Below are 24,013 nucleotides of genomic sequence, written 5' to 3'. Positions count from 1 at the left end.
CTGCAAACACTTTATTAAAATGTATATTTTTAATTGATTTCAGAGAGGAAGAGAGAGAGAGAGAAAATCATTGATCAGCTGCATCCTACACACCCGCTTCTGGGGTTCAAGCCCACAACTTGGGCATGTGCCCTGACCAGGAATCGAACTGACCTGGTTCATAGGTCGACGCTTAACCACTGAGCAACACCAGCCAGGCCGCAACCATTTTTAATGACTTAATCTCAATTGTTATCCATCAAACACTTCACTGAGAAAAGCCACAGTATCTGATACTGACACAGAAATGGGTTTTGTAGTAAACATTTATTTTCTGCATCTTAAAAAAAAAAATAGATGAATCTCATCTTCCTTGGCTATTTGTTCAAAATATATATTAAATATATTAAATACTTCCTGGTAATAAATTGGTCCAGTAATAAATTGAATATAATAAATTGAATAATATATGTTAGATTTCAAAGTTCCTGGGTATATTTTAAAATTCTGAAAGGTGACACTTTATAACTAATGATCTCTTCAGGCTTAAAAAGCAAAACCTTTTAGTTATAAACTAGAGGCCTGGTGCACATATTTGTGCACCATTGGCATCCCTCGGCCTGGCCTATGCCCACTCACAATCCAGGACCCCTCGGGGAATGTCGGAAAGCTGGTTTTGGCCTGATCCCCACAGGCCTGATCCAGACAGGAGGGAGACTGATCTTGTGCATTGAGCATCTGCCCCCTGGTGGTCAGTGTGCATCATAGCAACCAGTCAACGGTTGCTTAGGCTTTTATATATATAGATGCTTATGAGAAAAATTGAATTTTTTAAAATGAGAACTTTTCTTCATTTTCCTCCACTAATGGCCACCGTAAAATAAAAACTTAAGTTACGATTATGAGCATAGGACTAATAATAATTGAAATTTAACTTCAATAGAATTATAAATTCTGCCCACCTTATTAAGCCCTGATTTAAATAAGACTAATGATAATGAGATATTAACTCACAGGTACACAAAAAACAAAAACCAATTGCACGTTATGATATTTTGTTCCACGCGCTGGTGAATAAATTAAAACATCATTTTTTTTTTCTACAGGAAAACTGAAGACTTTAATAACAAACCCTCCAAGGTCACAATGAATACAGGTATGCCGTCTCTGTTAGTTTTAACCTTTTCGCCCTACTCTCTAAACATCATCTTGGCCCTAAATCATTAGGTTAGCCCTCTGCTGATTCAAATGTGATCCTGAGTTTCTGATTAGATGGATAGTGTACATTCATTACTTAATGTCTTTGTCTTTATGTTCTAGTCTTACAGCAATCAAAAGTAGAATTTTTGGTTTTATCTACTCTTACTCAAATTTTTTCTGTAAATCATGTCTTGAAATTAACTCCTATATACCCTAGGAAGAGGCGGAATGTCATTTGCATGTATACATTTGAAATCCTTCTTAGAATAGGCTAAATTCAAAGGCAGGTTGTTTTAGTAGAAAACATTTAAAGTTTCCCATTCTATAAACCCTTTATGTTGACAGTCAGCAGACAGTGCCAAAGCTTCCTATGAAATCAGCTTAATTAATCCATACACACAATACACCTAAAGTCATAAGCATTAGATTTTTAGATGTGAGAACAGTATCTCCAATTAGCTTAACAACATGGATGCCTCTGAACTCTGTATTGTATACAGATTAATTGTAACCGTCTTTGTGATACATGCTATGTACATGAATTTTTTTCCATAGTAGAAATGTTTTAGCATACATTTTCACCTTTTCTCCCCTGAAATCTTTATATTTGATAGTAAGTAATTCTGGAAAACAACTTTCTCACTGAAATTTTGTAACTTGTGTTTAAAAAATACTGTTTCCTATCTGCAAGCAATCACTGGAAAGTTTGCTGTCTCTTGTTATCAAGGGAGGATTAGCAGCCACGGTGAGAATCAGTCTCTAATCCCTAGATCAAGGGTAGACACATGCCCCATTCCCCATGATGCTGTGGCTGCCCCTTAGCAGAAACCTGCCCTAACTGACCTCTAAACTCGAGGTCAACTGGCCCCTGTGAATGTAGTGAACTCATAGATATGTAGAGCAACAGGCAAGACGAGGATACTGGAGATAGTCAAAATATACAAGGAAGACGTAGAAACCCAGAGAAATTATAACCTTGGAGATGAACCAAGTAAAGGCATTTAGACAATGGGAAGTGTGGGAGTCAGATACGGTAAATAGAAGGACAAATAGTATTAGGTAAAGGAGATTGAAGAAAGCAAATAGAATAGACAGCTTGTAGCTGAATTAGGGTAAGTCGTGTTGTGAAACTGCAGTCAATCCAACAGAAGGTCCACAGGAGGAAGTTATATTTCCACAACTAATAATAACTGGGAAGGCATTGATTTCCATAATCATTCTGAAACATCTCCTCGCAGACTTAAGTTGACTTAAGACATAACTTCCCAATATCCTTTACCTTGTGGAATGCTGACTTCCTATTTATTATAACCCTATCATGACAGATGTGTAATATGTGATTATGCTAAAGATACCATATTCATGTAAAATGTACCTAATAATGAATCCTCCTATGCATAGAATTCAATTCTAATGGCAAAGTAAGCAAATAGACATTTGTGTATTTGTTTGGGTCGCTAGGGTACTTGAGCCAGGTTTCTGCTATAGCAGCATGAATATAACATTCTCTAAAGCATCCTCTCATGAAAAGGATTGAGCTTGGCTCCATGTAGAATGCTAATTTGCACAGTTATTTTGTTTATATCAGTGAACCTATATGTACATATGCATGTAAAATATGATATTCAAACTTATGCACACAAAATTGGTAAGAAGTGACAAACCCTTTATTTAAAATTCCAAACTAAGACCATAGTGCATTATAAAAACATGCCACTTTTTAATATATGTGTAACTATTGCTGTAGGAAGGTGAAGAAAGCATTGTTGCTATCTATATCTACAAAATGAAGTACTGGTAAAAGTTAGTACTGAAATATCTAACAAATCAAATTAGTCTTCATTATCTACCTACCAATCCCTAAAGACATATATTACTATTTAAATACCTATGTGTCAGCCACTGAAGTTTAAAAAAAAACAAACAAAGATTGTTTTCAAGCAAAGCAGCTCTGTTTTAGTCAAATACATAGTAAAAGTGCCAGAGGAGATGTGTTCGTTTTTTACACTAAAGTCTCTGAACGATGTATAGAAATATGTATAAAACATGCTGTATTTCCACTCTTAGAATCTGTGACGCATTATTTTCTAAGGCAAATCTTAGCGCTGGAAGAAAGTAAAGAGAGAAAGACATGAAGTAATTCCTTGTATGTGCTTTACCCGTATGAGTGTTTTCAGCCGTGGAAACAGCTCCCAAGAGCCATGCATCTGGGAGGAAGAGGCGCAAGTCATTGCTGACTGTCGCCGTGCAGGTCATTACGAGGGTGAAGGTGAGAATGGCACTAGGGTTCTTCAGAATGACCTGAAGTATGCAAGACAGATCCTCATTCTGAGATCTTAAAAATATCCTTAAGAAATCACAGGAAGTACCAACACACGAGTAAGTAGAAACGGGATAGAATAGATTTCTCTGTTCCAGCAATTTCACAAATGCCTCAACTTTTCTAATTAAGCTCCTTATTAAACTGTTAATAAAGACAGATTCTTCATTTATTTCACCTAGGTCTTAGAGTTCCTTAGAATATAGATGTCATTTAACCCAGAGGTTCCCAACCCTCTCAGGCCAAAAGAAATACCCAACAGTTCCATTTATTAATTATCTAGGGGCAAACAACTTCATAAGTACTTATGTTCTGTCAACTCAGAAGCAATTTGAAAAAATAATACACTTAAATTGAAAAAAGTAATCATTTTATTTTGTTCTTTATGACTGCAGTTAATAACCAATGGAACGTGTGTGTTTATTGGGCACTGCAAAACCCTGCAGATCTTGAACTCACATTGTACATCACCAGTCTCATTTACTGCCCAAAATTACTTTCATGGGGTACTTGCTTTTTTGTCATAGCCATCACCAAAAACCCAACTTTTCAAAGATATAATATCATCTAAAGGAAGAGAATACAAGCTTTATTATGGTGAAACTGGAAACTAACTCAGGCTAGTAGTTCATGCAGTATCTAATAGATACCACTGAGTTTTCCTAGAAAATTTAAAATATCCCTCAAAACCCTCATGAATCAACTGAGGTAGCCGGGGCACCTTCTACACAGTTTGGGAACCATAGGTTTAACCAATGACCTTGAATCTTCTCATTCTGAAATCCCCCCTTTTCGTCTTTCTCACTGCTTGTCTTCAGATGTTCAGAATGAATAGAACTAGAAAATGAAATCTCTTCAAGAGCCCTCAGCTCACACTTTCAACACCCTTGACTACACAACCCTGTTAGACCACTGAAGCTGCTACAACCGCATATTCAAAAACATTCCCTCCACTTATCAGAAACTCTCATCCCTCATAGCTTTTTCAGTTTGCGGAGTTTGCTATATCCCATTGGTGCCTCTCTTAAAGACATCTTTAGTTGTATGCTTTCACCATTTATGTCTTTCTATGTTGGGACTTTGAATTATAGTCTTTGATTTATTTGACTTTCTCATGTTGTTTCATTTTTCTATTTTAATTATTATCTGCATTAGGAAACTGTTATTTTAAACATATTTAAGAAATTGTGTTTTGATATGAGGACAATTCCACCAATTTTAAGGTCTACTGACCTTACTACTTGTGATTTTACCAATAATTAGTTCAGATCATACTTCCAAGCATTCTTAAGTTCCTTCATGTTCAGTAAACAAAGCAGATACTTTTCCTTAAGAAATAAACAAAAAGTATAACTGGCTAATCACTACATTGTACACCTGAAACTAATATAATATTATATGTTAACTGTAACTGAAAAATAAAAAATATATGAAAAAGAAATAAAGAAAAAAAAATGAGAATAGCATGTGGCAATATATAGTGATTTATGTTATATTGGTGGTTACATTATTTGTCTCTCTTGTTACAACTTTCAAAAAGAATTAAACTTAGGTTATTCTGGTTTCAGGGGAATGAGAAAAACTATTTACTGCACATTCCATGTACAAAGGAATGTGGGAATGGAATTGGAATCTGTTCATAAATAGAACATTAACCTTTCAATTTTAGAAGTCTTGTAACTCGAAACTTATATCACATTATAATAGTTGGTACCTTTTCACTTACTTTACTTCATGTTGATATTTGCGTAAGTGTAAATAGGTAGATCATCATATATATGTTCAAAAGTATAAAAACAAATTAATTTTTAGCATGGTCATTTCAATACTGTATGTGTCAATATTGTCTTGATTTCAAATAGGCTAATTATTTCCATAACTTATAGTAACTATGGGAAGACATAGAATTTCCATAATGCTATATTTCTCTTTGAGAATCTGGTATATCAAATATATCATGGCTCTATCTGTTAACAGCATTTACTTCAAGAGGGGCTTAAAACCGTCTTCAGGATTCATAATAGCTAAAACACAGTAAGCCTAAATGATGGCTACAAAAGTATATTATATTATGGCTCTTAACCCTGAAAGAGAGCTTATTCATAACTCTAAAAGCTAGTTACACTGCTTGAAAATTTAACAGTTGAATGCAATGGTATAAACAAAGTTGAGTTTTATATTTTTATGTTCTCATTAAAGAAAAACCATAAAATGTTAAGTAAATCCTTTTTTTATTTTATTTTTTTTTTATTAAAGCATTGGCATCTATTTCTAAAACAAACCCCTGCTATTTTGTTTTGTTTTGTTCTGTTTTGTTTTGAGTTTGGGGCGGTTGTAAAATTGGCGTATGGATTCCCTGGTTACTAATTCTGACTGTTCATCTTTCCCATGGGTGTCTGGCACATTCCACTTAAAATGCATGAGATTGCATGTGCTTTTCCTTTGCTGTGGCTTCTGCTATCTCATTTTTTTGCTTCCAGATAGCGGTGGGTGTGCTCGCAAACGTGCTGCCATGTCTGTTACATTAACATCTGTGAAGAGAGTTCAAAGTTCTCCAAACCTATTGGCTGCAGGTATAATATCACTAACTCCCAGAATGTCACACTTGAATGGCTTTGTCTGACCTTTCTCTCTTTCCAGAATTATCTTGTTTGGATGAAGAAAGTGACTGTAAATACCTTGTGAATGTCCCACAAGTTCTTACATTTCTTGTCTCAAGAATAGCTCCTATCCCTCCTGACTGTTTTTGTTCTAAAAATAAAAAAGCCAAAGGAAACTGATATCTTGTAGAAAACATTTTAAAAATCTAATTAAAAACAACAGTGACTTGCCAAAAATGTGTTGAGTAACTGCAAGTGTTAATAACTATTTAAGCTTTTGTCTCTTAGGAACTAAAGTAACAATATTTAATCAAGATAACTCATAGTTGCTTTTGTTGTTTGTTTGTTTTTAAGCTAAAAACTATTGAGGGGCGAGGACACAGGGGTCAGAGAGAGGGGTTTGTAGGAAACTGAATTTTATTAATTCACTTCTTCGCCAAAGATTGCAAACAGGATGATAATTTGTTTTGAAAGAGATCTTGAACCTTCCTTTAATCCAGTCAGCAAAGATCCTCCTAAACGTATTTTTAAACACCTTGGTGCAATTAAGATGAGCACCACATGTCTACCTGGGTGCAGCCACAGATATACATGTACTCTAGAAGGTAACTGGTAGCGTGATGTTCCAGCAGACACCGAGGTGGGTATCTCTAATAAATGTCTGTCTGGACTCACCCAACCTGGTAAGCACAGTCTGCTCTGAGAGGGGGCGTGGCTCTGGCAGCTCCACGTGAGCCTGACAACCTCAGGGACTCCAGACCCAGGAACAGACCTGCACCTCCTGCTGACTGATAGGTTTGATTCTTGGTTGGTTACTTGAGGGAGAGAGGGGTTTCTTTGTTTTTTATTTCTATTTGCGGGGTTTTGGAGCAGAAGTGGAAAGGGATGGAGAGTGTTTGAATAATTTTAATTCTCACTGTGCACGCCAGTATCTTGTACACACATACATGTAGTCGTTGATTAAATGCTCAAAATGTCCTTGGTCCTGAACTATCCCACGTTATTGAGGAAAAACAAGCTTCCATCTGGAGAAACCCACTCCTGCCCACCACCTCCAATCCACAAATGGATTTCAATGTCCAAGTTTAAATAGCAGGCCAGGTGGTTCCAGAATATATTAAATTTTTTCAAATGTAAGTTTCATTGCAATGTATATAGTGCCATTTCAGTTTAGTTAAAAAGATATATATATATATGTATATGTATTTGTACATGTTTGCTCACGTGTATATGTAAGATGTTAGAAAAGCTACAAATGTGTTTACGTGGGATACCTGAGGGAAATGGGAATAAAGGGAAATAAGAACATAAATAAAGCCCAGAGCCATCAGGAAAGGGACACGCCTATACCATGAATACCATTGACATTTCAGCCAAGTAAATCGTAGCCCATGCTACGCAGAGGTGGCCGGCTGCCTGCAGCACCTGCAAGGGAGTATGGCACCGGTTCGACAATGCCGAATTATCATTATCTACCAAAGTAACCACTAACGGAATAAGTGACCGGATTAGAGATTGCCACTTTGGAGAGTCTACACTAGAATATCAGCAATTTCATATCACGAAAATTAAAAGAAAATACGTAATGCTTCAGAATCAAAATAATAGCAAACATTTAAGTATTTTAGGAATATGAAATAATATTCAGCAATAAGTATGTAGTGGCTACGGGCCATTTTAAATTTTATACTATCCTATCTAATAAAAGAGTAATATGCAAATTGACCATCACTCCAACACACAAGATGGCCGCCCCCATGTGGACACAAGATGGCCACCACAAGATGGCCAGCAGGGGAGGGCAGTTGGAAGAGACCCAGGCCTGCAAGGGAGGGCAGTTAGGGGTGACTGGGCTGTCAGAGGAGGGCAGTTGGGGGCAACCAGGCCTTTAGGGGAGGACAGTTGTGGGGGGACCCAGGCCTGCAGTGGAGGGCAGTTGGGGGGAACCAGGCCAGCAGGGGAGGGCAGTTAGGGGCAACCAGGCTGGCAAGGGAGGGCAATTAGGGGTGACCAGGCCAGCAGGGGAGGGCAGTTGGGGGCAACCAGGCCTTTAGGGAAGGACAGTTGTGGGGGGACCCAGGCCTGCAGTGGAGGGCAGTTGGGGGCAACCAGGCCAGCAGGGGAGGGCAGTTAGGGGTGACCAGGCCAGCAGGGGAGGACAGTTAGGGGTGACCAGGCCAGCAGGGGAGGGCAGTTAGGGGCAACCAGGCCTGCAGGGGAGGACAGTTAGGGGCAACCAGGCTGGCAGGGGAGGGCAGTTAGGGGTGATCAGGCTGGCAGGGGAAGGCAGTTAGGGGTAATTGGGCCTGCAGGGGAGCAGTTAGGCATCGATTAGGCTGGCAGGGGAGTGGTTAGGGGGTGATCAGGCTGGCAGGCAGAAGCAGTTAGGGGCAATCAGGCAGGCAGTCAGGCAAGCGGTTGGGAGCCAGCAGTCCTAGATTGTGAGAGGGATCGGGCCTAAACGGGCAGTTGGACATCCCTCAAGGGGTCCCAGATTGGAGAGGGTGCAGGCTGGGCTGAGGGACACACACACCCCCATGCACGAATTTCATGCACCGGGCCTCTAGTAAGGGAATAAGATTTCTAGAGAATGAAGCCCCCTGAATTCTGGACTTAATTGTTACATTAAAAATAGACCCCTTTTGTATTAAGATGCATAGGTATGATCACTTTCTAAAATTAATTTTAATTCCATTTTGAAGAAAGCAATCATCCTCTTTGTAGGCCCTTCACTTTAAGTAGCCTTCAGAAGAACTTATTTGGCACAGTATCTTCTCATGAATTAAAGGGGGATTAGCAAATATTTATTGCATTAGCTATTGTTAAAACCACATAGCCTTTAAGTAAAAGACTATCTCCACAAAAGGTCCCCTCTCAGATGAAAAGTCAATATAAGCTGCTCGTCATCAACTATTTGTCGCCCAAGTCAGTCTTTCTCTTTCCCTTTTACAAGAAGTAGAATCCCACTGGATAATTCATAGACACATAGATGTTTTAAATCTAAGCTAGAATCAAAACGGCGAGTATAGAGACACGATAAGCCTTTCGAAGTTCATTTTATTTTCCCAAAACCACCTGGCAGTCTCAGGTAACACTGCTAAGGATGAAATGCAGTGGTGACCACTGCCCCAGGAAACAGCACCTGCATGTTTTACACCCTTGGGAAAATTCATGTCTGTAACTCAAATTGTCCTGAAGAAAGAGGAGGAGGAGGAGGAAGAGGGGGAGGAGAAGAGGAATTTGTTGTTTCCCTACTTCTCTGAGAACTTAATCATTTCCTAGACTCCCAAAGATTTTCAAAATTAAATGAGGGTAAATGAAGAAAATAAATAAAAAGTCTTATCCCAGTACTTAGAAGCACTGTAGGCATTCAATTAGTTGGCTTGAATTTAACTAATGGGTTTAAGTTAATTCTTGCAAAGTAATTGAGCCCTCTAACGGAAGGAACTATAAGATTTAAAATCATCATAATTTTCAAGAAAAATATAGTTTATTATGTCTAATATGCCACATCAGTGAAAAGGAATTTAAACGTTGGAATCACAAAGTTGGAAAGGACCTCTGAGTGCATGCAGTCCAGCCCCTGACACCGACCCTGCAATGAGGCTGGACAGTGTCCTCACCCCCTTCTGCTGGGCACAGGGAGTGCTCATGGAACCAGTGAAGAGAGGTCATGGCTCTTCATTCTCAAAGACCCTATTCACATCTGACCCAGTTACTCATTCTTAAATTTCCGCAGACACAATGACCATCTACTGAAGAACACTAGAAATTTAGAGCTCTGATCCCTAGAACTCTGGCTCTGTTTTTTCACAATGAATGATCACAAATAATATTGAAGACGTTGGACAAAACCATCCTCCCCATGCATCTGCCAAGTCATTTACCAGCTCAATCGTTTTTTTAAATTTATCTTTATTGTTGCAAGTATTACAGATGTCCCTGTTTTCTCCCATTGACCCCACTCCCACCCCCTCCCCAGGCCTTCACCTCACTATTGCCTGTGTCCATGGGTTATGCATATATGCATATAAGTTCTTTGGTTATTCTCTTCCTGCCCCCCTTCCCTTCCCTCTAAGATTCATCAGTCTGTTCCATGCCTCCATGTCTCTGGATCTTTTTTGTTCATCCGTTTATTTTGTTCATTAGATTCCACATAGGAGTGACATTATGAGATACTTGTCTTTCTCTGAATGGCTCATTTTGCTTAGCATAATATAGCTCAATAGGTGTGTGTGTTTTTTTAACATATATTCTCTTTATTTGACATGGATCCAGGAGGCTTTCCTGCTTTCTGTCACCTGCTTCCAGCCATGCTCGTCCTCCCTTTCCTACCCTTGCCTGGCAGGAATGAAATAAAAGCAGGGCTGAGGTCAACAGTATCCATGTGGGAGCTTTTTATCTTTCAGTGCCTCTGGAGAACTACAATAAAATAGAAAATCAGGATTGGGTGCTTTAAATATTATAATTGGATTTATTTTAAATAAACTGCAATGCTATACACTTGAGTGTCCTTAAGAGACCACCCTCGTAGGTGTGGACTTCAATCATTAACATAAACTTCATTAAAATAAGGGTTCATCCTGAAGTTTTCATCCTTGCCCATTTTTATTCTTTGTCCTTTATTGTAATTCTACACATTCATGTCTCCTATGTTGTGCAGGATTTTTTCAGCAGAGCTCACCCTGATCAATAGCTCATATTTCTGGTAGCACCGGTATAATTTCATTTGGAAATCCCTGGGCTCAGTATCAGTTGAGGGGAGGAGGCTGGAGAGCCCCTGGATTCAGCTTAGAATGACTCTTCTCTGATTCTCACACTTACTGTCTATCCCACTCACTGTTCCATAATCTCTAATGCAGTCACCAGTAAGAAAAAGAACTGACCCTCTACAAACTATCAGTTAGAGGAAGTTTATTTCAAAGTGTCCTTCAAATCTTCTCAGTATGCCCTCCTCTTCCTCACCACGCCTATACCTCTTGTACCTCCAAGCATCAGGCTCCTATAACCTCCATCCCCAGTACATACCCACACACCCTTCTTTATAAAAGCCCAGTTCTATCAAGCCAGAGTAAAGTGAAATCCCTATTCTCAAGCATATAACTATAGTACAGATAATAATAATTACTATCCATACTGCTTGTCTTTTCATTGCCATTTCTTCAGGTCCCAAAACTTGTTCCATAGCCACAAAACTTGCTGCTCTGTGTATCACACTGTTTTCTTTGTAGAGTCCTTATTATCATTTAAGGGATTAAGAAGGTCAGTCATTTCTGCTCCCATCAAATCCTAGAGAGAGTCTAGTAAGCATTTCATATGTAACTCCTCAAAGTTATTTTCACTGTGTGGTCCCCATTTATCACCCTGATTTGGAATTTACTGGAGTTATGATCCATACTAAATTAGCAAATATCCTTTTTTAAGAAATGAAGATTTCTTAGTCTTCTCTACCGCATTTGAGTTGGAGTCATTCTAACATACTCTGTACTGGCTCATTTATTTCTCTTTCTTTGATTTGGAAAGAATCTACATCAGATATTTGATCTCAATTCAAACTCTTGGCATTTCTCAACTAATTTTTATCATTCCTAATTCATGTGTTTAGATTTCAAAATAGCCATTCCTTAAGCATTAAAAAGAAAATGAAGAGTCCTTTTTACACATAACATTCATGTTCTACTAGGCATTGAAATAACAGCAATTTAATAATGGTCTCGGGGGCCATATAGAAGGGATCCAGGACCAGGACAGAAGTGAAGCTGGATGACCCTTCCCAAAGTTAAGGCTTTATGATTCCAGGTGAAGTTAGCCAAGTGATATAATAGAACTGAGCAATGCAAATCAATTACCTCCGATGTTCATAAGTTATAGAAGATTCTTGAATGTGTGAGTCCAGTAAAACTAATAGTAAATATGTCATTGAGCCACTTCCCTCCTGCATTATCAAAAGCAATTTCTTAGTACTGAAATTTGTTTTCCACAGCTTACTGCAATACAATGAACTATACTGTAACAGCTCTTTTATATTTGAATAGAATGTGACTTTAAGTGGCAATAAGAAGAAAATTCGAAGTCTAGAGAATGATTTGAAGTATCACATAATATGGTAGCCACAATTACACTTTCTCCAAATTAAAAAAAAAAAGTCAAATCACAAAAAAATTTATTGCTGTCTCATACAGGAGTTGAATATGGAAATACCAGAGCATCAAAAGCTAAGGATCCAGAGGTTTGATTTAATGCTGGAGAAACACTCATTGTACACAAGCCAGATACCTTTTGATGCTTTAATTTGATATTTAGAAATTCATACATTCTGCGTGGGCAATAATAAGATAAAATTAGTGGTTGCCATAACACGGGGGAGGGGGAGGAATCAGGGTTTTATATATGTGTTAATTATAAATTATGGGTATATAATGAATTATATTCTAATTGAAGTAAAAAAATTAATGTACAAACTTCTCATTGGTATATTTTATGTGCCCAGAATTTTAGAACTGAGATAATGTTGCCCCCCTCAAATGCATGTAGTTCTTTGGCAAATGATCTTATTTGATTGTTCCTTTCCTTTAACCTCATAGTAATTTGAACATTTCTTTTCTTTTAGGGCGTGATTCTCAGTCCCCAGACTCAGGTACAGAAAAGCTCTTCTGAATAAGCATTCCATTTGCTGGGTTTTTTGTTTGTTTGTTTGTTTTGTTTTGTTTTAATGTGTGGGGTTTTTAATTGATTTTATAGAGGGGGGTGGAGAGAGAGAGAGAGAGAATCATCAATTGACTGCCTCCCGCACGCCCCCTCCTGGGGATTGAGCCCACAACCCGGGCATGTCCCCTGACCTGGAATTCGAACCAGGGACCTCTTGGTGCACTGGAGGACACTCAACCCACTAAGCCACACCGGCTAGGGCGTTATGAGTTGTGTGTGTTTTTTAACATATTCATAACCACATTGTTAACCTCACAGTAAAGTCAACTTGCATGTACAGTTATGCATATTGAATTAAATTGAATTTCTAAAGATTTTTTTTTAAAGAAAACTTCACATTTATTTTTATTTCAAAAAATGTTAAAAGTGAATGTAGATATGTTTGTATCCAATTTGTGTTCCCTTAAAAAAAGCTTGGAGATCTTACAATGACCAAAATCAAGACACACTGAATGGAGATGCTACGTATTCCTCTCTTGCAGCAAAAGGCTTTAGAAGTGTCCGACCAAACCTACAAGAAAAAAGGTCACCCACTCAGGTACTCCTGCACACTCTTGTCTGTTGTGTTATTTGAAAGCAAGGCTGTTAGCCCTCTACTTTAGCATCTGTTTTCTAGTAATAGGTGCATATTTTGGTACATGTTTTATTTGTAATATGTTTTTGCTTTCATATTTGTACTACTGGTCAGACTTGTATAGACAATATGGAAAACAAGTCTTAAGTTCAAAACAGATTCTTTTTTTCATTCAGCTGATAAAAGCAGGTCAGTTTCTAACATAATGTTTAGGCTATTTTCTGTATAAAACATTATCAGCTGATGACTTAGACTTCAAAGTAATGAGATCAGCAATCATTATACACTTATAAATATGAGTTTGCAACTGTTCATTATATAAAGGAATTCTGTGTTGGAGATATAAGCAAAATTGTGCTGCAGCATAAGAAGAGTTATCAAAACAATGTAACTAAATTGTGTGTGTGTGTGTGTGTGTGTGTGTGTGTGTGTGTGTGTGTGTGGTGTGTGTGCTTCAAAGCCTGAAAATATGCAAGAGAACATACGTTGACTTTTAAGGTAATTTCCCAGGATGTAGATGGAGACAAACTTTACAATGTATTCTGTATAAAGACTATTTTCCCCTCAAAGGCAGCTTTTGATAATAAAATAAAACATATTCCTGATGGAATTAAAGTGATCAATCTAGCCAACAAGATGTGTAACCTAATAAGAAGGTATGATATTGCTTTAGCCTCTTTAAGGATGGCGTTAACACTGGTTTCTTTAATGACTAACTTTGACTTTCTCTCTGTTTTTCTTTCAACATTATTTCTTTCTCCGGATGCTTTTGGCAATCCAGGCACCCCTCCCACCACTCAGAAAAGAGAGCTTTTGTAGCTCCTTGACAGCCAGTCACACAAAGGGTGACATTTTAGACCAACCACTAACTAACACACACGTTCCTTCCTGTTCAGAGTACTTTACTAACAGAAAACTTCTTCCGGGAGCTATGCATTCTGATGAAGACGACCCCAGCCAGACAATCGTTTATTCTGAAGAATCTAACACAACTGTGTCGTACACACAGAAAATCACTAACCTGCTACCAGCCGCTTCCAGCACAGGGTCCCCACCCAGTGCTGACACGGGCAGTGCCCCATTTCTACAAGAGGACTACGTGCAAGATTCTCAAATGCGAAAAATTTCTACACGGAAACTAATCCATAACCAGGATCTAGGAAGTAGCATCCCCTTTAATTCTCCACCATTTTCCAAATCTGTTGACCTACCATCATTCCTCAAAAGGCCCTGCTCACCGCCCCCTAACCCAGTGCCTGAGAAACACACAGCATCTCTCTCCATTCAGATAGCTCCCCCGTCAGGACAGGATCCCGAAAGCCACAAACAGCTGCCTGAGCTTTCTCCAGAGACTCCAAAGATACCTCTTCAGCAAGAGAGACAAAAACCTGCAGTGGCTGCGACCGCTCATTCCTCAGATTGCCGGGTGATCCATTACCCTTTCCAGTCTCTTCTGACCGCTGTCCTGCAGAGACCCTAACCCCTTCGCGCTGGGCTGCTTGCCTAACCGACTGCTTTGGTAGTGTCCAATCAGGAAGGGAAAGGAGAAAGAAACCATCCTCCCCTTTATAACCCTATGAAATTCATCAATACATTTCTAGGTTTCTTTTTTTATATGTTTTTAGTGATTTTACAGAGGAAATGAGAGGGAGAGAGAGAGAGAGAGAAACATCAATGATGAGAGAGAATCATTGATCGGCTGCCTCCTGCACGCCCCACACTGGGGATCAAGCCCGCAACCAGGGCATGTGTCCTTGGCCAGAATGAACCTGGGACCCTTCAGTCCACAGGCCAATGCTCTATCCACTGAGCCAAACAGGCTCTATCCACTGAGCCAATTCTCTATCCACTGAGCCAAACCCGCTCTATCCACTGAGCCAATGCTCTATCCACTGAGCCAAACCCGCTCTATCCACTGAGCCAATGCTCTATCCACTGAGCCACTCCAAGTACTTTTAAGTGTTAAAGAAATGTGTTTCGTGCCAGATCGTTTAGCACCAAAATTTTCTTGATTCACATGCACAAAATCTCTTAACTATTTGCTCCCCTGAGTCAGATGCCACACTCCCGCAATGTGCCCAAATCTGTGTGACCATTTTAGGCCACTTGTCACCCAGGTCTTGGGTAGAAACTCTAAGGCTATTTAGATGTCTGTAAAAATAGTTTTTATTATGAGGTTATAGTGCAGTCTTGAATCATGAAAGGCAGGTGGTACAGCCAGGCCTCAGGAGAACGGGAGAACATTCGCTACTCTCTCTCCACCTGACGTGCCATGCAGTTCCCGTTGTCGCTCCTCTTTCTGAGTTGACCTCATTCTCATCTCTCAGCCTCTGCTCTCTCATTACTTCAGGTTGCCTGTGAATGTCCATGACATTCTCTGTGTCAACTTGCATCTGCAGCTCTTGGGCACAAAACTCCCCAACTGGGGCATTCAGTACATATACACAGATTATTATGATCTCTGAATGCATAATAATCTGGCCACTCAGTGTATATCCTATATAATAAATGGCTAATATGCAAATTGTCCCCTCAACCAAGAGTTCGACCAGCAGGCAGGCCGGCCAACTGCCCATGTCCCCTCCCCTCCCCTTGGCCAGGCTGGCCGGATCTCACCCATGCACGAATTTATGCACTGGGCCTCTAATATATATATATATCACAGACACTGAGTGGCCAGATTATTATACCTTCAGAGATCCAGATTATTATGCCTTCAGAGATCATAATAATCTGGCCACTCAGTGTAATTCAATCCCAAGAAGGAGGCAGTGCCTCCCTGGCCCAGGTTAGTTCAGTTATTCCCCCTCCTGACCAATAGCTGTGGCCGGTGAAATAGAGCCGTCTAAGTATGCAAGTGTCTGCCGGACGTTTCCTCCTTGTCCCCGGAGAAGGGCTGTCAGAGAAAATGTCCATTATCACAGAAGGAGATGGGGTAGGAGGGAAAGATTTTCTTTCACAAAAATGCGTAAATCATTTATTTTTAAATTACCATGGAAACTTTAAATCTTAACAATGATATAGATAATTCTATCATTATAAGTACCCCTCACAAGGCATCAGTAATTTTTATTATTTCATTTGTTTTCAACTGTCAACTCCAATTATCCTGGTAGTAAAGTCAGTATAAGATCCTTAAGTTTGTAAAAATGTTAGTACCTATATCTAACAGGTGAAGAGAAAAAATAAGGCAAATACCATTCTGATACCTAATACAATACAAATAATTTCTTAGTACAAAGATTGATTTTGCTAGCACTCCTCCCTAGCTATTTTCTTTTTTTTTTAATTTATTTTTATTGATTTCAGAGAGAGAAAGGGAGAGCGAGATAGAAACATCAATGATGAGAGAGAAGCATTGATTGCCTTCCACCTGCACACCCCAGACTAGGGATCAAGCCTAAAACCCGGGCATTTGTCCTGACTGGGAATCGAACCCTGACCTCCTGGTTCATTGATTGATGCTTAACCACTGAGCCACCACAGCTGGGCTAGTTATTTTCTTAAGTACATTACTGTCAACTGTATTGAAAAGGAGAACAAAACCCATCAATTCCCTTTTCTGGGTATTTAACATATCCTGTATGTTCCTTGAGAAGTGAGGCCTAGAAGCTCAGCCATTGCAGAGGTTAGAAGGGGAGAGTTAAGACTACAGAGCACAGTGCCATGGTAAGCCAATTGGAACCAAAGACGGAAAGAAAAACATGTCCCCATATATATATGTTTTTAGGTATTGTTAATTTTTTTCTAGAACATTTCAGTAGTTTAAAAAATATTGAAAAGAAGGAAAGTAAGTGCATTAAAACTGAACATTATTTTAAGTTTAAACATTTTATTTATACCAAAATCGAATTTATTGTCATTTATTTCATTTTAAACTAGTTAAAAATTATGTAACATCATCACTGGTCATGGCGAAATTATCAAACATGGCTATTCTCTCAATTGAAAATGAGATCAGGAAAATACAGATTTTGAAAATATTATTGTATTATAATATTACTAGAGGCCCGGTGCATGGATTCATGCATCAGTGGGATCCCGCGGCCTGGCCTGCGCCCTCTTGCAATCTGGGACCCCTTGGGGGATATCAGAGAGCCAGTTTCAGCCTGATCCCCTCAGGCCAGGCCGAGGGACCCCACTGGTGCACGATTCCATGCACTGGGCCTCTAGTATGCATATAAGATCTTTGGTTAATCTCTTCCTGCACCCCCTCTCCCTGATTCCTTCTGAGATTCATCAGTCTGTTCCACGATTCCATGCCTATGGTTTCCGCTCCTGCATTGAGTGTCTGCCCCCTGGTGGTCAGTGCGCATCATAGCTACTGGACGGTCAGCCAATAGGCCAGTTGGCTGGTCGCTTAGGCTTTTATATGTATACTAGTAGCCCTGAGCACGAATCGGTGTGCCAATAGCTCACCAGTAGCTCGCTGCTGCCCTCCAGTAGCTCTCTGCCCACTGCCCCACCCTCCTGTAGCTCCCCCCACTCCCTGCCCCCCAGTCCTCCCTCATAGCTTGCTGCCCTGCCCCCTCCTGCAGCTCTCCACCACCCGCTTATAGCCAATAGCTCGCTGCTGCCCTCCTGTAGCTCTCCGCCCTCCCGCCCCCCCCATAGCTTGCTGCCCTGCCCCCTCCTGTAGCTCTCCGCCGCCCGCTTGTAACTCGATGCCCCACCCTCCTGCTGATCCGTGATCCGGTCGTTACACGGTTGGTTGTTACGCTTCACGGTGTAACGACCATTTGCATATTACATCTTTATTATATAGGATATATAGATTGCTTCCATTAAAAATCCAGGATACAGACTTTTCTTTCCTTTTCTTCAGTCTTTAATATGGCTTGATATGGCACTGGTCATTATTTAAATTTCGTTCAGTATGACTTTTTGGAGCGCTGATTTTTATTTTGTTCTAAGACTGCATTTTTCTAAGATTACATTCTTCCCTTTTCCAGTGAGTTTTTGTCACTCCATTCAATTTTGCACCCAAGATAGGTGCCTCACTCATCTCACCCTCTGCCTTTATATCTACTGGCTCAATGAAGTGATGGTCTGGGGGCTTATGACTACATACCTAGTTTGTTTTGTTGCCACTGAATTAATTTTATTTTGGCCAGCTTCAGAAGGACCGTGCTCTCTCCATTCCACCACAGTTCCTATCATTCCCTCTATCCAACACTTGGCCTGCACATTCTGAATCCATCCCAGGCCCAAGGCAGGCACCTGAGTTTGCAATGCCTACATCCAACCCAACATGCTTTTTCCACTGGTGAAGCTCATGCTTCCTGAGTTCCCTGGCTCCCCAATTCCTCGAGGGGTTCAGCCTAAACTTAGTGATCCCTTTCATCCACAGGTTCTCCTTAGCGTTCTGGATTGAATTCCGTTGGACCAAGAGGCTCAGTGCGATTTTGAATACTGGGTGCTCTCTCTTAGAGCATCCGTATGTTGAGGCTTAAGCACTGCCCCTTCCCTTGTGGAGACCCGACAGCAGCAAACTGGTGTTTCTAGCTCTGCCCTCCCTTCCAGCTCAACAGTAAAAAGGAACTTAAACTCACAACAAGTTGGTGACCTTTGGCTTATATTCAAACAGCTCAACTTTAAATGGTCTTGAAAAGATGGAGACGCAAACAATTATGAAGATTTTCCACAGCCATCTATCTGCTGACAATTCAGTAGGAAAAATAAAAAACACCCCCCCACACACCTCAAAAAAAAAGCCTGTTCTTGTTTGAATTTGTTTTTCCTACTTCAAGGTAGTCCATGGTGAGAAAATACTTCCTCTTCCTGTTTTCACACTTTCGGCTTTTTTCCTCCTCACCTTACATTCTCCTCCAGGAAATATGTATATTGTGATTCTCTCTCCTCCTGTGTCTAAGAGGTATTTCTCTCCTATAAGAGGGAATCTCTTTAATGTAGACATGAGGGTTATGTGGAAGGAGCCCCAAGTAGTCTAAGAGGTAATGTACATCTGTATCTCAAAATATTTCAGAGCTTTTGTTGAACTTCTGAGTTTTATCTATAGAAATTTAAGTGTGGTATGATTCACCTGGAGGCATTTCATCTGTTACACACACACACACACACACACTCAAAATTGTGAGCATATCAGAAGGTAGTGAGAGAAATTCAAAAAGTGAAATAGTTCCGTTTTTTGTAGACAGTCTCTTTGGAAGAACAAATAAATGGTTAAAGTCCATTCCTAAACACAATGCTATACCAACTGATCATATTACCCATACCAATGAGGGTTTTAAATAGACTGCGCTTTAGCCTTTGACATACTTGTAGTCCAAAGGATGTGGGCCAGCCAATCCCATGATATTTACAATCATTAGATTTTTCCTTTTAATTGTATTAATATTCTGTAGTACTTTTGGCTATCTACCTTACCACTGGCACCATACCAAACAACAATAAAACCCTCTATTCTGAAGATGCGTGTGTGGTGGCGGGGCAGAGGGGGGGAGTGTCTCTATACCTTCAGAGTGTCATTCACTCATGTTAAGGTTGATGCTTATCCTCATACTAGGGGCCCAGTGCACTAAGTCATGCACCTTGAAAGGAACTGTGGACCGCGAGGCTGCTGTGGGCACAGGGGCAGGTCGTGGCTCATCCTCTGTGCCCCCGCCTGGCCCCTTCCACCACGGCCCCCGATCCCCTGTCTGCCAGCAGCCCCGCTCCCACCACCGCCACTCCCACGTGCTAACAGCACCAGCCCCCGCTCGCACCCGCTGACAGTGTGGAGCAATTGGGGCCAGCACCAGCAGCAGGTGCAAGCAGCAGCTGCTGCCCCAGTCACCCCTCAGAAGCAGGGGGAGGTGGAAAAGCCCTCAGGGACAACTGGGACCAGCGCCAGGCGCTGGCAGCGGGTGCAAGCGGCTGCCCAAGTGCCGGCTGCAGGTGCGAGTGGAGGTGGCGCTGGCAGCAGGTGCGAGCGCTGGGTGGGACCAGGGCATGCAGGAGCAAAGAATTTTCAGTAACCACCAGAGGCTTGCCCCAATAACAGCGACTGGCACCCTGCCTTGGTCTGGCGCCCCCACTCAACTGCTCCACCATCCTGCCTTGGCTGATGCCCACCGTGTTCCGTGCGTGCCCCCTGGTGGTCAGTGCATGTCATAGTGACCGGTTGTTCAGTTGTTCCGCCATTCAGTCTATTTGCATATTAGTCTTTTCTTATATGAGGTTACACATGTGTGGCCAGACACCCTCACAGTTAGAACGAAGAGCTACAGACCTTTAATGGGCCAACCCCACCCTTCCTTTTACAACAACCCTCCACCATGTCAGGCCTCCTGGGTCATAGCCTTGGGGGAATTAAACCTCTTCTTCCTCCTTCAGTTTCTTTCTCCTTTACCTATGACTTGGTAGGTAAACCAACAGTAGTTCTTCTAACGAACTAGGCTCTATTCTAACCATCATCTGTGGCTGGTTTTCTTTTTCATGTCATGGTCACACATGGCTACCACTGTTTGCATGGTAGGACATTTCAGCGTCTAATTCTCTTAGTATTTCCTAATGAAATCAAGAAAGAGATTCAGTGAATGGGAAAGTAGACAAAATTCCCTTTCCCTTTAGTTGTTTTTTAGTTTGATCAGTCCTTACGTATATCTTTAATCATAAAATAGTAAACAAACTGATTAATATTTCGGGGACATTTCCCAGAAAGGGGCTGGGGGCAGTAGGTATGCTACAAAGATTTCTCTAGTGAAGGGAAAAGTAATTCTTTTGATCAATAGGCAACTTGATGGCATTTTACTGTCACAAGTACAAGACCTAAAACTTGTGAAGAAAAAATTCCACTGTGCCGATACTCTCAAGCTCCCACCCAAAAAGACCATGCAATGCTGTGTGAAACCTGGTCTTGTCTCCAGAAATCCCTTGCTGGGTTCCTTTTCTTCTTGCTTTCATGCTTTCTCTATACTGTGTGGCGGGCACCTAATCCTCTGAATGCATGTCCTTCAAGTGCTTGCAAATAAAACCCAAGATTTGCCTTCTCTGCCACGTTACAGATAGATGTTTTCTTAATTGGATAATTTATATCTCCTCTTATTATTTCTTCCCGAAACTCAGCTTGGAAACCAGAACTTAACTGCCAGTGTGCTGGAGGTAAATGCTTCACAGACACACAGACCAACCACACCACAGGTCTCTCCCCGCTCCCCCGCCCAGGCCACCTTTTATCCAAAATACTTTGACCAAAGCCAGGCTTCAGGCCAGCACCCCTTGCCTTGCCTCCACCTGCTGACTTGGGGCCTTCACACCTGCACGGACCTCTGTTGACATAAACACCTCTCCTTGCTCCTGACCACCTTCCCCAGGCCGCACCGTGGGCTCCCACCATAGACTCCTCCCATTGGTGGAAGTGCTCCCAGCCGTCCCAGAGGAGCCCCAGGCAGCTGACTCTCACACCACAGGCGCCATCTCCTTAGTGGCCCCGCTGCCATGCATGGAACTCTGCTTCCTCCCTCTGACCCCGTCATTTTCAAACAGGTCTCCAAAGGCCAGAGGACTGATTGCTTGTCTGCCATCTCATTTTGCTGCCGAGCATTTTATTCCATAGATGTTGATCAGTAGTAAGCTGATTCTATGTAGTCTACCAGGAAATCCATGACAGTCATCCTCAGAAACCTACTGTGGGCCGAACAATCACTTACATTCTCTTCATTCATTTTAGAGTGATTCACATTCACACTGGTAGCTCTAGCGAATGAGTTGGACAGTGATTTGCCTTAATGAGAAGTCATCTCAGAAATGTAGATAGGCACATATATAACACTATGGTGATTGGATTACAGAGAAACTAAAATTTTCCAGAAATGTTAACCCAATATTAGATCATGGTAGAGAACGGTTTAACTGGGAGATTGATGTGAGTAGTTTATGTACTTCTTTCTCACCTGCACAGTTAATGACTACATTGTTCTAATGCCTCTTGCTCCCCCTCACTAACACCTTCATCTCCTCAACTCAAACTGCCTTTCAGGACTAAATGATCCTAACCTACCCTGCAGAAATTGAGCCCTGTAATAGTTTTGGAATTCTTTTTCCTGAGCCATTCCAGGATAGAATTTTATGAATACCTATATTATTTCACATATCAGTAATTTACCTTCCATTTAGAGCAATACGTATTTCCCATGTATATTCTATCATTTCAATGTCTATGTGACAAGTAGTCTCTACTAAATGATTTATGAACGGTTAAAGTGCTTCAAAATTTTATGACACAGATTTTCAGTTGCATATAATGTGTAGATAATGACTTCAATTTGAAAGGCATATAATTTTAGGCCAAAAAATAGGAATATTTTTTCTAAAAAAATTGATTTTGTAATGAAGTTTTAAATAAGCACTGTCATAGACAAAGTAGTATTTAGGGTGACTTTTTTAAGTTTAGTAACATAGTACCATGATAGTTTTAAATAAAAAATTTTCCTGTTTTTAACATTAATTATAACAACAGTTTTAAAGTTATATTTACAAAGATCAACCAAACTTGATTTGGGCAGGGAGGAAAAATATTCTCAAATAATTCATCCAAGGTAAATAAGAGCTCGAAGCTTTGGGGTGCCTCCGAAGCCTGTGCCTCGCCCTTACTTGCATGCCCACTGCCCTTCAGGTAGAAGATCCTCAAGACACAGGCACTGAGGAGATGAGGGTGATTTCCACAACAGCTGAGAAAAGCACCTCAGTGTAATGACATGTTTGACGTTGGGGCAGATGTGGCGGTGCTCTAAAGTCATGAGATTAGGTTTGTTCTAGGTCATTTGAAAACATCTGCTTTCAAGTGAAAGAATCATGGAAATAAGCAACTAATCGTGCATCTGTGTGTCAGGCCTGTAGAACTATTTATTCTGTGTTAAACTAAGTAGAAAAAGTTCACAAATTCTGTTTATCTGTGTGCATATGTGCGTTTGGTGTGCTCAGCTGTAAGGCCATTTTAACTACATGCTCTTACCAATGTTTTGTGTCGTTGGCATGCATTATGTCACCTCCTCCGTGTGTGTGGCCAGAGAGGCATGTTGCATAGTAGCGAGCTCTGCCTCTGTGAGCTCAGCTGATTCAATTCAATTAGAATATGTACCTGTTGACTATCTACTATGTCCTTAGCACCAGGATGCATGTTATAAAATATGTGTTTCAAAGAAGCATGTATATGACCATCTCCAACAGGAAGCTTGAAATACCTTTGGGATTAAAATACTCAGGTATAAAGCAATCAAAACAATAAATGATTACAAAACCAAACAGAGGCCCATAAAGTGCTAAATGAGAACGCAGGAGGGAGAAGCCAGCAGTTAGCATGTCTTTCACCAGGCATTTGATTCTTCTAGAATAGATTGACCTATGATGCATAAATCCAAGCAATTGTGTTCTTTATCTTAATAATCACCTTGCCCTGGAAACATTGGTTCGTTGGAGGGTATCCCTGACCAAGTCTGAAAACCAATCCCTTTCGTCATGTCAAAGAACATTCACTTCAAATCTCCATGCAGAGCAGTGTGACATGCTCTGACGATTTATCTCAACAATAAGAGCAAACTTGCCCTCCAGGCTTACTCTATACTGACTCCTACTGGTGCCTTTGGCATCTCTGTTGGCAGAGCGGCATGCCCACCTGTCAGCTGCTTTCTA

The 24,013-nt window shown here is 40.7% G+C and overlaps 1 protein-coding gene across 17 annotated transcripts in view; it reads left to right on the top strand.

Annotated features, from left to right (window-relative positions):
• Positions 1 to 24,013, top strand: part of SORBS2 (sorbin and SH3 domain containing 2) — a 207,745-nt gene that overhangs the window by 110,027 nt on the left and 73,705 nt on the right. For 9 of the 17 annotated variants that reach the window (XM_080661536.1, XM_080661544.1, XM_080661542.1 and 6 more), the window contains exon 1: positions 14,169 to 14,807. In XM_080661536.1, coding sequence (XP_080517662.1) covers positions 14,313 to 14,807 — 495 coding nt within the window. In that variant the 5' untranslated portion in view covers positions 14,169 to 14,312. Of the gene's footprint in view, positions 1 to 1,085; positions 1,136 to 5,979; positions 6,073 to 12,709; positions 12,737 to 13,220; positions 13,346 to 14,168; positions 14,808 to 24,013 lie in introns of those variants that run through there. The other 8 variants (XM_080661538.1, XM_080661537.1, XM_080661549.1 and 5 more) reach the window with 2 other exon arrangements.

The sequence above is a fragment of the Plecotus auritus genome (genome assembly GCF_963455305.1).
Source record: "Plecotus auritus genome assembly, chromosome: 3".
In the NCBI taxonomy this organism is placed as follows: Eukaryota; Metazoa; Chordata; class Mammalia; order Chiroptera; family Vespertilionidae; genus Plecotus; species Plecotus auritus.
Note: the sequence above shows the minus strand (reverse complement) of the source record. Positions and strands in the feature narration are given on the sequence as shown.